This window comes from Artibeus jamaicensis, unplaced genomic scaffold (genome assembly GCF_021234435.1).
Source record: "Artibeus jamaicensis isolate MK-2021 breed Jamaican fruit bat unplaced genomic scaffold, CSHL_Jam_final contig_233, whole genome shotgun sequence".
Classification (NCBI taxonomy): domain Eukaryota; kingdom Metazoa; phylum Chordata; class Mammalia; order Chiroptera; family Phyllostomidae; genus Artibeus; species Artibeus jamaicensis.
In genome coordinates, this window is record NW_026521486.1 from 39,518,075 (window position 1) to 39,534,587 (window position 16,513).

At 39.6% G+C, this 16,513-nt stretch overlaps 1 protein-coding gene across 2 annotated transcripts in view; it reads right to left on the bottom strand.

The window, feature by feature from the left end:
• The window catches only part of PKP2 (plakophilin 2), a 79,511-nt gene that overhangs the window by 21,352 nt on the left and 41,646 nt on the right, over positions 1-16,513 (bottom strand). For both annotated transcript variants that reach the window (XM_037139717.2, XM_037139716.2), the window contains exons 5-6: positions 16,056-16,263; positions 6,968-7,145 (exon numbers count right to left, since the gene is read on the bottom strand). In XM_037139717.2, the coding sequence (XP_036995612.1) occupies positions 6,968-7,145; positions 16,056-16,263 (386 nt within the window). The remainder of the gene's footprint in view (positions 1-6,967; positions 7,146-16,055; positions 16,264-16,513) is intronic.

Consider the following 16,513-nt stretch of genomic DNA (forward strand, 5'->3'; position numbering starts at 1 on the left):
CAGCTTCGTTTCATGTTACATTATTTATCAGAAGTAAATAACTATAAATTATTGTAAAAAAGTAAAGTCTGGATCTCAGGTCTATATCCTTACAGAATGAAAAAGTTTTATTTATTTATTTAGTAAAGATTTTATTCATCCATCTTTAGAGGGGAAGGAAAGGAGAGAGGGAGAGAAACAATGTATGGTTGCCTCTCATGTGTCCCCCGTTGGAAACTGGCCTGCAACCCAGGCATGTGCCCTGACTGGGAATCGAACCTCGATACTCTGGTTCGTAGCCCTGTGCTAAATCCACTGAGCTACACCAGCCAGGGCTTGAAAAAGTTTTTTTGATATCAGGTGAATTAGACCCTCATTTTATTAAGCATCTTCTTAACTAGCTAAATAGTAATTTGGGATTGTGCACAAGGCTAAATAAAAAAAATCCTTTTCTGTCATGAGTATTCACAATAACAGATGGATGAGCAAGAGTAAACAGAATGAAATGGACAATTAAGAAAATGCACATGTGGTAAAGTTCTGAAGTTATATATCCAGATCAGCATAAAAAATGAAATTCAGTATAACAACAACATTTATAGAGCAGACAGACATAACTAAAAACATTAAAATGTTACATGGGGGAAATTTTTAACCCCATGGCTAATTAGGAACAAGAACAATAGATGTAGCTTTTCTTTTCAAAGGTAAGTTTGATTCTTCTGAGTATTACCCTCACCCCCAGCTAGATTATAGTGATACATGACGATGAAGATTTCTGTTAAGACAATTAAAATTTTAGTACATATAACTGTTATACATTTAGTGAAACACATTTACCACACCATGACACATGTGGGGAAAAATGAAGGTTAAGTCAGTTGTAGGAAAACACATCCTACCAGTTGCTTTTCCTCTTTAACTGGCCTACGCGCACAATGTAAACAAGAAAGAGCAGTATGTTTTGTAATGCACTCCAGTTCGATCGCTTTCCCCTATCACCCTAAACATAATGGCAAATTCTGGGGTGGTTTTTACAATGCAGAAACAGTTGTTAGTCATATCTCAGTGAAAAGATTAGAGTGGCAGTTTTACAAACCTTTCTCAATAGAACTGTCATTGAAAAAGGACAGGACTGATACGAACAGAATGAGGAGCTCAAGAATGAGAGAAACATTCAAATACCTACTCAATTCTCTAACAGCTCCCTAAGTACGACTCTCAAGTCAACATTTTCCCACCAACTCCTGGGCAGCTTCAGTTAACTAACTCAATGCTTCCATAAATCCTTTCATGCTTCTTTTGTGTTATCGAATGTAATGTCCGCCAAGGACATTAAATCTCTCCAGGTGCCTATCTCTCCCACTAACCCTAGATTTCCTTCAGGGCAAAGATAGGTTCCACTCCCCTTTGAAATTTCAGTATCGTAGAAAGTGCTTTGGATATAAGAGGCACTGAAGAAATAGTGAGAGGGTGGGATAAGAGCAAGAGGAAAAACAGACCAAGTGGTAAAATCCCAAGAGGGCTGGACTAGTTGCCTTTCTCAGATTTCTGTAATTGTGGAAGAGTAACTAACCGGCACTTAACTTCTTCAACTGAAGAATGAGACCACTATCACAGATGCCTAGATGTATGTGTGTTGGGCCTGAAGTGTTTTCAGAACCTTGAATCTCACTGCTCTTTGGGGGTAAGCATTTCCCCCCTTGTCTAGCTTGAAAGCCCCCAACCGTCCCCATGGCCTGGTGGGGGCTTGGTCTAGTGGTCATGGTCTGTCCACTTGAGTGCCTGCCTGTCCCCTGGAGGCACATTAATTTCTGACCTCTAAATCGTTTCCACTTTCTCTTTTTACTTTTTATAATCCTTACCAGAAGATATATTTACTGATTCGAGAGAGAGAGGATGGGGGAGAGGAAGGGAGAGAGCGACAGAGAGAAACATGGATGTGAGAGAGAAACATGGACTGGTTGCCTCCCGCACATTCCCTGACCTGGGTACATGCCCTGACTGAGGATGGAACCCACAGCCTTTTGGTGCACGGGATGAAGCTCCACCCAACTGAGTTGACCAGCCAGGGCATTTCTCCCTCTTCTTTAAGGGAATAAAGACTTAGGGAAGAGGAGGGAAGAGAAAGAAGGGAGAAAAGAAAGGGGAAGAAATAAGCCATGAGAATGATATGGAGGAATGGAGAATAATAAATGCTTGGTAGAAATTTTGGACATACCCTTAATACCCACTGGTTTTATTTATGGCACATCCAAAGGTTTTTCAAGTGTGATAATCAGTGAGGTAGAACGCACGCACTTGACAGCCATGTCACACTAATTCCCAAGCAGTTACTCATCAGAAATAGACAAGCAGGGCTCACAAGGACAGAGTGTGTGGGAGAGGTATACATCCAAAAGAGGCAGCTAGTGCTTTTTTGGTCATTTACAATTCCACGATTATCACCTATCTCCTTTGAAATCTGAAATATCTGGGAGAGTATCTTACTGATTGCAATAAATTATCAAATTATTTTAACTGTTACACTTCTTGCCCCAAGTAGATGAAAAAAATGTTTTTATAACATGAGGTATTTTAGGTTTTCTCCACTCAAAAAAAGAGGATAATGCTGAAGCTTTATAATACCTTCCAAAAAAACCAAAGGAATTGTTTTTTCTTTGAAAAGGGATGTATATGGAAAAATATGTCTATGTCCTTAACTATCTACATTTTGCTGTTAAAATAATTAACTAATGGAAATCCAGTGCCTGCAGTTTACTGATAAATGTTTAACAACCAGTTTTGTGGGGGCAGGGGAGCAGGGACACTTCTGATTTGGCATATTTGCCAATTTCCATGGTATAAATACCCCACCATGGCTGACTTCGAGCTGCCAACACGATGTCACACATGTGGAGTTAAGAAGAGATTTTTACCTTCTCAATACACCTTTCCTGTTGATATAATTATTTGTTTTCACCCTGAACTTATCATATTCGTGTCCTCCCCACACTAGCTAATATTGCTTACAGGAGACCATACTGAACCCCCTAACTCCACATGTCATGATCTTGAGGGCCCCCACAGTCTGGCTTTGGCCTATGTTTCCATCTTCTGTTTGATTACTGTACATCACAAATTTGGTACTCTTGCCAGACTTGATCATTCACCTAATTTGTCATACACCTTCATTTGCTCACTCACTCATTCATTCTTTTCCTTCATATACTTTATACTCGTGTCCTGTGTGCCAGAAACTTTGCTAGGTGTTAGGGATTAAAGATTTTAAAAATGCATATGCTTGTCTGTCTTTGTCAAGAATGAGCCCAGCATGCAGAAGAACAGCAAGCAGAGATGAGACTAAAAAAAAAACTCCCACTTGGCACTAGTGAGTCTGAGCTGAGCACCTGCTGTTTTAAATGGAGCACCTGACTGATACACCTGCCACAGTAAGAACTCTGATGTACATAGTAAGGCAACAGGAGCTACAGAGAAATTTAAAAAATTTTTAAAAGCTCAAAAGTGCATTCAAAAAGCAGTTCCCATGGACTGTACAGAATTCGAGGGAGGCCATTTAGGCACCTCTTTCGCTGTTTAAGAATCCAGTCCTTCATCCTTAGAGAATTTGTGACTATTTAAATAGTCCGCCAAGGCCCCGCTCACCTGGCGCCTCTTCTTTGGTGTCTTATCCCACTCAGATGGCATGAATGGCCCCTTGTCCTGCTTTCCTGGGGCACTGCACCTGGACCTCTGACACCAGCCGTGCAACAGAATCACCTGGGGCTTGTTAGGACTGGACTGCTGGGCCCCACCCCCAGAGCTTCTGATTCAGTAGCTCTGGGCTTGGAATTCACCCAAGAATTACAAGTGTGGGTGATGCAGATGCTGCTGCCCTGTGGGGTCCCCTCCGAAAACCAGGGCTCTAACACATTTCATTGCAGCAATAGTCTACACTGCTGTCTCATCAGCGTCCCCTGCTAGATCCAAGTTCCTGAGGACTTTCTAATTTATCTTTGTGAAGTTCTCAGAAGCTAAAATAATGTATTATACAAAAGTGTATCTGATGTGCATTACTTACTGTGTGACTAACTGTGGAAATAAGAGCAAAATCCTACCATAATAAATTCTCTCAGCACCCAGGTTCCTTCAGGCAAAAAAAAAAAAAAAAAAAAAAAAGTGAACTGTGTGTAACTAGAGAAAAGATCGAAAGGCAGAATATACCTTGACTTCTTTGGGGCTGCCTAATTCTGATTATATTTTCTGACTTCTTTTAGTCCTTGGACATAAAGGGCAGTGATTATTTTCAACTATGAGAAAGCCATATGATCCTAGAGAAGTTAAGACTATCATTTTTCTTCCTCCTGCATGTGTTTCTCTTTCTTCTTGATTTACTTGGTATCTGACAGCTCAAGGAAAAATAAAAACATTTCAAGCATTTTTCACCCCAATATTTAGAAATGCTGATTAAACTAACTTTTTTGTAGCTGTTCTTATGGCAAGACAGTCTGTCACTTTAGGCAATGTGGCTTTATAGCTATTTAAAAACACCTAGGAATAAATTTAAATGAAGAGGCGAAAGCTATAAGACATTGAATACGAAACACATAAATGGAAAGGTATTCTACACTTGTGGATTGGAACAACTAATACTGTTAACTAGTCCACACTACTTAAAGCAACCTACAGGTTCAACACATCCACATCAAAATTCCAGTGGATCAGTGGGTTGGGCATTGTCCCGCAAAGTGAAAGGTTACTGGTTCAATTCCTGGTCAGGGCACGTGCCTAGGGTGTAGCTTCCTCCCCAGTTGGGCTGCGTGTGAGAGGCAACTAATCAATGTTTCTCTCTCACATTGATGTTTCCCTTCCTCTTTTCCTCCCTCCTTTCCCCTCTCTCTAAAAGTAAATAAAATCTTTAAAGACACTCCAATTGCATTTTTCACAGAAAAAATTCTGTAACTTGTACGGAACCACAAAAGACCCCAAATAGCCAAAGCGGTCTTAAGAAAGAACAACAAAACTGGAGGCATCACACTTTCTGATTTCAAACCATATAATAAAGCCATATTATTAAAACAGTATCGTATTTTTTAAAGTATGGATATTGGCATAAAACCAGACACAAAGATCAATGGAACAGAACAGAGAGCCCAGAAAGAAAACCACCAATATATGGTCAATTAATTTACAACGAGGAGTGAAAAATATACAATGGGGAAAGAAAAGTCCCTTCACTAGGCAGTGCTGGGAAAAGCGGACAGCCACATACAGAAGAACAAAAGTGACCAACATTTTACAACATAGGCAAAAATGAATTCAAAGTGATTTAAAGACTTGAAACTATAAATAATACTCCTAGAAGAAAATACTGGCAGTAAGCTCTCTGACATTGGTCTTAGAGATGATTTTTTTAGATTTGACATCAAAATACAAGGCAACAACAACAATAAAATACAAACAAGGGAAATGACATCAAATTAAAAAGCTTCTGCACAGCAAACAAAGCCAGCAAGAAAATGAAAAGGCAACTCACTGAATGGCAGAAAAATCTGCAAATCATATATCTGATAAAGGGTTAATATACAAAAAATATTAAGATATCAATAGCAAAAAAACAAATAATCCAATTTAAAAAGGGACAGAAAATCTCAACAGACATTTTCCCAAAGACATATAGATGGCCAACACATACATGAAAAGATGCTCAATATCACTAACTAGGGAAATGGGAATCAAAACCACAATGAGGTATCACCTCACACTTGTTAGAATAGTTGTCATCAAAACGTGAACAGGTAAGCGTTACAAGGAAGTGGAGAAAAGGGAACCCTCGTGCACTGTTGGTAGAAATGAAGCTGGGGCAGCCACTATAGCAAATGGTATGGCGGTTCCTCCGATCTTTAAACTCAGAACTGCCACATGATGTAGCAATTCCACTTCTGGGTATTCAGCTGAAGAAAATGAAAAACATTAAAAAAATATATGAACCCCACGTTCGCTGCAGCATTATTCACAATGGTCAAGATACAGAAACAATCTAAGTGTCCACTGATGGATAAATGGATAAAAAAAGGCGACATACATATGCACAATGGAATATTACTCAGTCATAAAAAGAAAATCCTGCCTTTTGTGACAACACGGATGGACCTTGAGGGCACTGTGCTAAGTGAAATAAGTGAAGCAGAGGAAGGCAAACATCGTATGATCTCACTTACACATGGAATCTAAAACGCCAAACAAAACCAAAAGCATACATACAGAGGACGGAACGGTGACTGCCAGACGTGGCCAGACGTGAGAGGAGGGTTGTGGGGGCGGGAGCCGGGAGGGTGTTGACAGGGATGCTGAAGAGAGTCAAAAGATACAGACGCAAACTTATAAAAGTTCCACTTATAAAAGGAGTAAGTTAGGGGGATGCAATGTACAGCGTGGCAACTACAGTTATAACTGTGAGTAAATGTTAAAAGTTCTCATCACAAGAAAAAACATTCTATAACCATGAACGGTGATGGATGCTAACTAGACTTATCGCAGCGATCCTTCCACATTACACACAGTCACAAATCATTATGGTACACACCCAAAACCGATGTATGCCAATGATCCCTCAATAAAAAATGAAAATAATGAAAACACCAGTTCAAAAAATTTTTTAACCTCGTCATTAAATCAGATTTTTGTAAGTTAAAAATAGCATGAAACCTGCCTTAACCCCTGTGAGAGGAGGGAGGGCAGTGCGCATGGACTTCTAGCAGTTCACATCAGATTAATTTGGGTTCTCTGCTGCAATGGACACCTTCTGTCTATTATGGGCAGCTTCTAACATCAAACATGTCTGGAAACAATACTCTATTGATACTTGAACCTTTCTCATTGTTTCTACATTGTGGTTCTAGTAGTTAGAACGATCTTTATAATTTTTACAGCATCTCAAGACAAGGAGGTACAGTTTTAGACAGACATGAATGCAGTATTTAGGGGGTGGAGTGCAGCGTGGCATTACCTTAGGCATCCTGTGACATTGTAGAATATGTCGAAATCCAACACACCATTTGCTTTGGGGTAGTCTCCTTCTGGCCACCCCGAATAGGGGATGATGATGTTTTCAGTCAGGATAAGCAAGGCTTCTGTTATCATGAGGTTCTTGAGTTTGTCACTGGAGGACAAGTTCCACAGCAAACCTAGAATTAAAACAGTGCCGGTGGGTCAGAGGACTGCTGCAATGGCAGGTCAGGGCTGTCACGCCCAGGGCGGGGGCTAGGTATTTAAAAAAAAAAAAAAAGGATGGGCTGGGGAGGCAGCCCCTTTTCCAATAGAAAAAGCTTGTTTATTGCTAATTCGATGGCAATGGAAGCTGATCCATAAGAACAATTAAAAAATAGATAAGGGGGAGGGGAAGAGAGATTACCATATAAAACTATGCAGGTTTAAATTCTTCAGGAATGTCAATGAAAGCCAGAAACCCTTAAACATTTATTGCTGTTTCTCTTAAGCCCCCGCCATAAAGCTGAGCACGGAGAAGAACCAATTCTGAGCTCACCAGCAAGGAGGCTTGAAACGACCCTATAGTAACTAAGTTTTTTGAAGGGTCATATTTTTTTTCCACTTAGATGCATGAAAAAAATGCACCTCCCTCTGCCTCCTACTCTCCACTACCTGCAACTTTCACTTGTCATTTGCCTCCTAATAATCGCAGGAGGGGCTTGCAGAAAGCCTCCAACTATGCTTTTCCTGTCAACGGTAGGCTGATTAACATCACCAATGACTACTTATTGACTCCAATCTAATGATAGATTTAATGTCTTCCCGGAATTTTTGCTGGCTACCTCATGCATTTCTTACAGTTCAGCACAGAAGGAGAGACAAAGTACTTTATCTGTCTGCCAATTTGCATGGCCTAAACATTGGCCTAAAGCTGGAACCACATCTGCTCACTTAACTTCCCTTTTCTTTAACTCTGCCCCCACCCCCGCCCCACCCCCATTAGAGAGAAAGAGTATATAAACCAGCTAAGGGAAAAATTAAGATAATAGGATACTACTGTACGCTTTCCAGGGCATTTGTGAGACAGCCTGAAGCTGGGTACTGAGAAAAAGTACAAAATGGTATACATGAGTTCACTTATGATTTGTTATTCTTACAAATTTTTCGTTCAAATACTTCTGATTCAATGGAAAGCCTACACACCTATTGCTTGCTATTCCACGGACTCAGTAGTATAAAGCTGCTTGGCCATCCTTCATTCCTCAGTGCGTTTCTCTAACTCTAGCATCTAGGAAAGGAGAGAGTGGGAACAGAAAGAAAGGATCTTCATTTTCTTCCTATTCACTCTCCCTCCACCAGTCAATAACTCCTACTTGCTAAATTTACTGCTTTGTCTGTATAATGGAAAGAGGACACACAGGTATACAGGATGGTCTCCTTCATGAAGAAAAAGCAAACCTGGAGATCTTGGCTGAATTACGTGGTGATATCATCTCCTCTAACTTTAATGACTGAAATAATACAGGTAAAGTGTGGTAGCTATTCAACCGCACTTGTATTTGGCCCATCCACTAGAACATGCTAAGCCTAATGCAGTCTTCTGTGTTTACACAGTTTATTTTGGCTGTGTACAAATAACTAATTTCTAAAACCAAATTTCCACCGCAGCCTACACTTAGCTTACATTAGCCCCGGCGACACTGGGTCTCCTGTCTTGTAGGGACTGGAATTCTGGCTAATGAGGAAGTCTTTTCCTGACCAAGCTAGCATTTGGGTTAGTCATCAGCAGTGCCCCTAAGCCACAGTTTTGCAACACAATGACTTCATTCCTCCCACTTCACCTCAGAGGCCCCGGAAGGGAAGGGCGAGACAATAAAACCCTGAAGGTGGCTGAAAACAATTAAAGGCAGAACTGAGGTGGAGTTCTGGTTACTAAGATACAAAAGAAAGTTAGAGAAGAGAGAAAAGGGGAAAAAGCTTCCTGTTCTAAATAAGCAAACAATTAAGAGTCTTTGCCTGTGGCGTTGGAAGGAGACTTGGCTTGGGGTGGTGAACACACAATATAATATACAGATGACATGTTGCAGGATTGTACAGCTGAAACCTGTATAATTTTATTAACCAATGTCACTCCAATAAATTCAGTAAGAAAAGAGTCTCTGCCTGTGAGAGGCTTAAAGTGTGAAGCAAAAAGACACTTCCCTTTTATAAAAGACCACACAGGGCACTCAAAGGAAAAGTACACCTTACAATAAAAACCAGAGGAGATTAATTTGAACAAAGGGACCGGAATTTTCCTTCCATAGTCAATGTTCTTTATAGCTTGACATGCAACGATTATGTCTACATTATTTCTATGGTTGGCAGTGTTTTAGTATATATAATTTTTGAATTTTTAACGTAGGATGTTGTACAGAAACAGTATGCCTGCCAAATTTCTGTGTGGTACAAGCTAGGGAGGAGCTTAAATGTTCACTAGAAAGTCGAGATTATACACACTCATACACACACCCTCGCACATATACACACAAAATCAATGAATGACCAAATACAAATGAGAAAAAATTAATACTCTTAATATACAGAATTCTTACAAATTCTTAAAAATTCAATGACTAGTAGAAAAATTAACCCAAGGCCAAAAGATATTTGAGTCTAATATACTTAGGAAAGCATGTTCCCCAGTAACTAAAGAAATGCAAATTCCACAACTAGATAACCATTTTCTGTGACTATAGGAGGCAAAACCAGAACCAATGAGTGGAAATTCCCGGGAAGGAGATTTTGGCTCACTGCACGTATAAACTTCTAAGACAGCACTGAAGAAAACAGAAAAAGTCTACTTATAAGATCCTGCTCTATCGCTGGAGCTGATAAAAATGAGCTCTTTTACCAAAATACTGACAAGAAGGTTTTATTTCGAAACCAGAGTTTTGGACTAGACTAGCAGTTTCCAAATAAAATTAGCCCACTGGCAATTCAGAATTGCATACATATTCCTGGGCCACACTCCACACTGACTGAGCCAGTACCTTAGGATGAATTTCAGAAATTCATGTTTTAAAAGTGATTTCCACCCTGGCCAGGTAGCTCAGTTGGTTAGAGCGTCGTCCTGATACACCGAGGTTGTGGGTTTGATCCCTGGCCAGGGCACATGCAAGAGTCAACCAATGAATGCATAAATGAGCAGGCCAACAGATCAATGTTTCTCTCTCTCTCACTCCCCCTCCTTTCCTCTCCCCCTCTCAAAAATAAAAATGAATTAAAAAAAAAAGATTCCTATTTCTGGTACTGCAAAGCTAATGGTCTATCTGACCCTGAGTAGATGCCCCTTTCAATGATTTGATTCTAGAATCCCTGATATACTATTTAATAGAGTTTAGGTTTTCATTTGTTTCACCTTTAACTTCTGGTCAATTTATTCACAGTGCCTAAATTTCAATTATAGTTCTTTGTTGCTACTGTTCTGCCTGCAATTTTCTATCATTAAGCTCTCATTTTAGCCAAAAGAGAAGGAACTAGATTCTAGCAAGAGATATACTTTGAATAATTAGCAATAATGACAACTGAATTATCCAGAAATTTATTGCCAACTGCTATTTGCAAAAAATAGCTACCTAACTAATACAAGGATCTTACAGATATTAAAACCCACTTTAGTTAATATACTACCCTCTAGGACCAGAAGTATAGTTATTTAAGTAAGTCTGCATGACACTTAGATAGCAAAATGTGCAAATTTGATAATTAAATGAGTTCTCATTTTTAGTACAGGAGAAAGGGGACCAGGTAGAGGAGAAGGAAAACTGGGATTTTAACCTTGTTTTCCAAAGTGATCATGGAGCATGAAGATATTTTTTTAACAATCTCCTTTGCATGGATATACTCCTCCTTGCAGCTAAGTTTTATAAATTTCACCTGCAATACCACATATCACAAAGGTCATTTATGCCAAGTTATAAACTGAAAGTACCTTGTGCACATTACAAATACAGAAAAATACAGTATAAAATTATTTAAAGAAAGTGCATAAGGAATATTTTACAGCAAAATGTTCCTGATACTCTATGGCCATAGAGCAATTCTAGGAAATATTTCCATAAACTATGCAAAGGTTAATAAGAATTTGCAACAAATTTTGCTGGTAGTCATCCTGGGACTCTTCCTCTGTGATATAGAGAAGAGGTACAAGAATCGACTGCTTCATTCTTATCACCTGTTTTCACCCAAGGCGGAGCCCGCGCACTACAGCCAGGACTCATTTATCACCTTGGAAGATGACTCTCTGAGACTAGTACGCACTGTTCCCATTTCACAGTGCAACGCCACACTCACTGGCAAGGGAACAGGAACAATCTCATGGAGGAGAAAGCTTTGATTCTGAAGTCTTGTGATTGAAAGAGGGAAGACCTTCCCTCCTAGGCTGGTATAGAAAATCAGAAAATGCCAGGAAGGTCAGTGTGTTGACATTCTTTTCAACAAACAAAGCTCTGATCCTAAACTTAGGCGCGCGCGCGCACACGCGCACACACACACACACACACACACACACTGATAGTTCTTTTAATAACTTGGGCAGAAAAATCAAGGTTTTACCTGAAAACACATCTGGTTCTCTTATTTATGTATAATCTAAATATTTCCAGGACACGAGTCTCTTTTTTTATACTTGGTCAGACATCCAAGTTGTTCAGAAACTTACATGAGCACCACAGTTGTTATTACAATAAACAGGTGTGAAATAAGTGGCAACCTATTATTAAAGAATGCAAAGTTAGTTCAGAGGAGTCCCTTCCTCCAAAACTGGGGGGAGGGGCTGCAAGTAAAGACTAGAGGGATGGCATTTGAAAACACTTCAGAAAAGTGATATCTGAGACAGCGATTGAAGGATGAGAAGGTTCTCTAGGTGTGGAAGAGGACTCCAGTCCAAGACAACAGTGGCAAAGATACCGACACAGGAAGAAAACATGAACAGACCAGCAGGTCCTTTAGGACTTTAGACCTTGGGATGGAAGGGTAGGGGAGACCTTGCTGCCCGTGGTCATCAGGCCCTTAGCCACAGAGCAGACTTTATCTTACAGGTAATGGGAGGGGCATGATGAGACAATATTTTCTTTTTAGAAAGAAATCACTAGCAGAGTGGTGGATAGACTGGGAATGTGTGATACTGAATGACATAGGCGAGGTACGAGGCTAGGGCAACAGCAGGCCAGACAGAGGAAGAGGCCCGGACCCAGACAGAAACAAGAAGGGAGGGTCAAAGAGGAGTGAGAGAGAGCTCTCCACTCTGAGATTCTCAAAGACAAGCCCCTTCCCAAATAAGAGTAGAAATGAGATCCCCTGGCCCCAAGATGTAGGTGGGAGCCACTTTGATACACCAAAACACTCAGATAAAACTAGTTCAGATCTGGGCTTTATTGTTTCCTAGCTGTGTAACCTTGGACAATTTATTCCCTGCCCGGAACCTCACATTGATCAGTATGTAAATCATCAATAAAGCCTTATGGAGCTGGCAGGCGGAACAGAGATGAAAAATGAAAAGCCCAAGCTTAGTGGTTAGCACATAATAGGGGCTCCATAAAAAGATGTTTATGAAATAGACAAGAAGAGATTCACATATATGGTGACTCACTTTGTGTTTCTAAACAAAGATATAAATATGTCTATTTAAGTCAACAATTTATTTTTAAGGCCAGGAAAGCACTTACTTAACTTTTTTTATTAATAGAGCTAATGGAAGTTATTTATAAGGATTTGTTTCCCACCTTTAAGTATCAAGTCAAATCAGTTAACATGTACTGAACACCCTCTGGTAGGAATGTTTGTTTTGTACTAGAAATCTGGGACTTGCACAATTACCCTCCATTTAGTGGTTTCTATGGCATCAATACCACACAATGTTCTCTGACCTGCTTCCTACTGTCTACACAAAAGAAGAGGAAGCCTTGTTCAATGGATTACTTCCTTGACACACACCGGAACAACCTCCCAAGCTTTCCAGCAACCTCAGTCGCCCTATCCAAGCTTCCTCTAAATGGTCAGTAGCTTCTTCCCACTTCTTTGCTCTGCCAGTTGTGCTGTTCACTTTGCTGGGGATAACTTCATTCTTCTTTAAAAAGGCCAGTCCAAAGCCTATCCCTCTTTTAAGGTCCACAGTGAAACATACCTCCTACATGAAGTCTTTTTTGACTGTTAAGACACGATAATCTGATTCTCTTTAGTGGTTCATTACTATATTTTAATGAAAAAAAAAAAAAAAGGTTAGGTTCTAAATGTAAGGTTTTTTTTTTAATGCCAACTGTTACATAACTGTTTATGGTTTAGTAGCTGGAAAATAAAATCCACAACCTGTCTGGACTGTGATTTTCACCGCATGGCACTTGCAGGCTGCCCTGTAAATGCTGGCTAAGTGAGATGCCTTCTAATTTCTGTCGGTATTTAATTTAACTCAGAAATACGAAGGGCACTGTCCTGTGGGACATGACAACACGCCAGCAGGAGGGTCACATGCTACTAACCTTTGGATAGTTTTACACAATTAAATGGTACCAAGATAGAAAAAAGTGTTATATTTTAAGATACAAATGAGTAGAGAGGATATAAAGTGTTTACAGAAAAAAAAACCATATAATAAATTGAGGCTGACTCGGCATAAGATATTCAATTAAAAATCATATTTGTGAAGTACCTTCTTTTTAAATAAGAGCACTGTCAACTATTACCATTAAAAAAAAGTTTATATAGTAAAAGGGTTCATTTCTTTGGGTCTAAGTTTTTTCATCTGTAAAATTGAGATTAAATACCCAATAATACCTAAATATACCTCAAAACCTAAAGCTTTTGTTATAATTAAATTTTATTATCTTAAAAATATATTTTATTGATTATGCTATTACAGTTGTCCCAGTTTTTCTCCCCTTTATTCCCCTCACCCTGTACCCCACCTCCCACCATTATTCCTCCTACCCTTAGTTCATGTCCATGGGTCACACATGTAAGTTCTTCAGCTTCTCTATTTCTTACACTATTCCTCACCTCCCCCATCTGTTTTGTAGCTACCATTTATGCTTCTTATTCCCTGTACCTTCTCCCTCTCTCTCCCACTCCCCCTCCCCGCTGACAACCCTCCATGTGATCTCCATTTATGTGATTCTGTTCCTGTTGTCGTTTGCTTAGTTTGCTTTGTTTGTTTTTTAAGGTTCAGTTGTTGATAGTTGTGAGTTTATTGTCATTATACTGTTCATATTTTTGGGTCATCTTTTTCTTAGGTAAGTCCCTTTAACATTTCATATAATAAGGGCTTGGTGACCAGCAACTCCTTTATTAACTTGACCTTATCTGGAAAACACTTTATCAGCCCTTCCATTCTAAATGAAAGCTTTGCTGAATAGAGTAATCTTGGATGTAGGTCCTTGCCTTTCATGACTTTGAATACTTCTTTCCAGCCCTTCCTTGACTGTAAGGTTTCTTTTGAGAAATCAGCTGATAGTTTTATGGGAACTCCTTTGTAGGTAACTGTCTCCTTTTCTCTTGGTGATTTTAAGATTCTCTCCTTATCTTTAATCTTGATTAATGTAATTATGATGTGCCTTATGGTGTAAGTTTCTTTGGGACTCTCTCAGCTTCCCGGACTTTCTGGAAATCTATTTCCTTTGCCAGATTAAGGAAATTCTCCTTCATTATGTTTCAAATAAGTTTTCAATTTCTTGCTCTTCCTCTTTTCCTTCTGGCATCCCCTAGGATTCAGATGTTGGAAAGTTTAAAGTTGTCCTGAAGGTTTCTAAGCCTCTCCTCATTTTTTTTTTGAATTCTTGTTTCTTCATTCTGTTCCGGTTGAATTCTGTGAGCACCTGATTACCAGTGTTTTGAACTCTGCACCTGATAGGCTGGTCAACTCTTTATTGCTTAGTTCTATTTTTTCTGGAGTTTTGATCTGTTCTTTCATTTGGGCCTTTTTTTTTTTTTTGTCTTGGCGCAAGTTATGTAGCAAGCAGTACAGCCTTAGGTATTAGCTGGGGCAGGACAACCAAGGTCCCTGTGTTGTAGGGCTATATGTAGCAGAGGGGTGTGAGAGGGAACAATGCCACTTATGCTTAAATTTTAAAAGGTATGTGTATCACCTGGGACGCTGAAGCTATTTAAAGTTTCCTCAAGGCAATACTACTGATGATGATTGTGCTCAGGAATGTGTTTTGCACTGTGATGTGTGCAGGGAGCTACAGCAGGGAGCTGATGGCGAGGGCAGGGAGGGTGGGCCCAACATCAATGAACCAACCATGTTCTCCTCGATCCTACCGATTACTCATTTAAATGAAACTAGGCCTCCCTCTGTGCTTCAAGGATTACTAAAATTGTTGCTTTAATTCTATCTTATTAGTCCATATTTTTAACCCATTAGGTAGAAACAAGATACTTATTTGTTCATATCAGTATTTGGAAAAAAATATACAGTACAGAACTGAAAAACACATCCATCCACTCTCTTCTTTTCTCTTTTTGAGAGGGAGGTGGAGGGCTAGGTGGGGTAGGGAGCTGGTATTTTGAGGGGTTCAGGTGACGAAAGGAAGACTGGGAAATAGAGTGTCTGGTATTTTGACTAATTTGATTAAACAGATCCTCTACATTGGGATACAATTTGACTCCCCAATTTACTTTCTCTGTATTGATTTAGCAAATAGAGTGTTGAGTAAACAATAAAAAGAACTGGGTGTGGTTCTTGTTGGAGTTCCTCAGAATGTTTCGGATACCTTAGACAATACTGAAATTCCACAGATTCTTAAACTTACCAAGTTCACTGTTAGTGAACTTATACATAATTTTCGTGTGGTCTTGTTAACAAGCTGTTTTAAAGACATACACTCAAAGGTGCACACAGTTTCTGATTAAAAATGTTAAGCAAGAGCCTCAGAATAATTTCCCCCTTCAGAAGAAAAGGAATTTAAACCGGACTTGAACCTGGGATCTTAGCCAGGTTCCTTGAAAGTCATCTGTCAAATAGCAATGAACCCAGGAATTATTTGTTCCAGGGAACTGAAAAAAGAAGCAGAAGACATAACACATCTTGCTGGGGTGCACCCCAGGAGGCCTCTAATATCTGTAAGTACTACCTGTTATTTGTTTCTTAGTCTCCAGGTCTCTGGTTTGCTTCAGCACCTGCAGCAGCCGAGGTACCCCGTTGAGCTCAGCCACCTCCACTTTGTTGTCATTGTCTTCAAATACCAAGTTCCTCAAGGCTCCACACACGGCTCTCTGAACATCTTCATTCTGAAATTTTAGGAGCTGCAGGAGCTTCGGGATGCCGTGAAGCTGATTGACCTGGGGAAGAAGTGGATGCATATTTCAGATATGTATTAATGTTGATGGGACATTGGAGACATTCAATGAAATATGAATGAAGAGATAAAGTTGATTATTAAGTCCCATCAATCAACAACCATGTGTGGTACAACCTGAGACTCATGGTGTATAATATACTGCTGCTATAAGGTATCTCTCATCGAGGAGCTTACAATCAGTTAGAGAAGTTAAAATGAAAACCCATGAAAAATTGAAGGGAAAGTTAAGT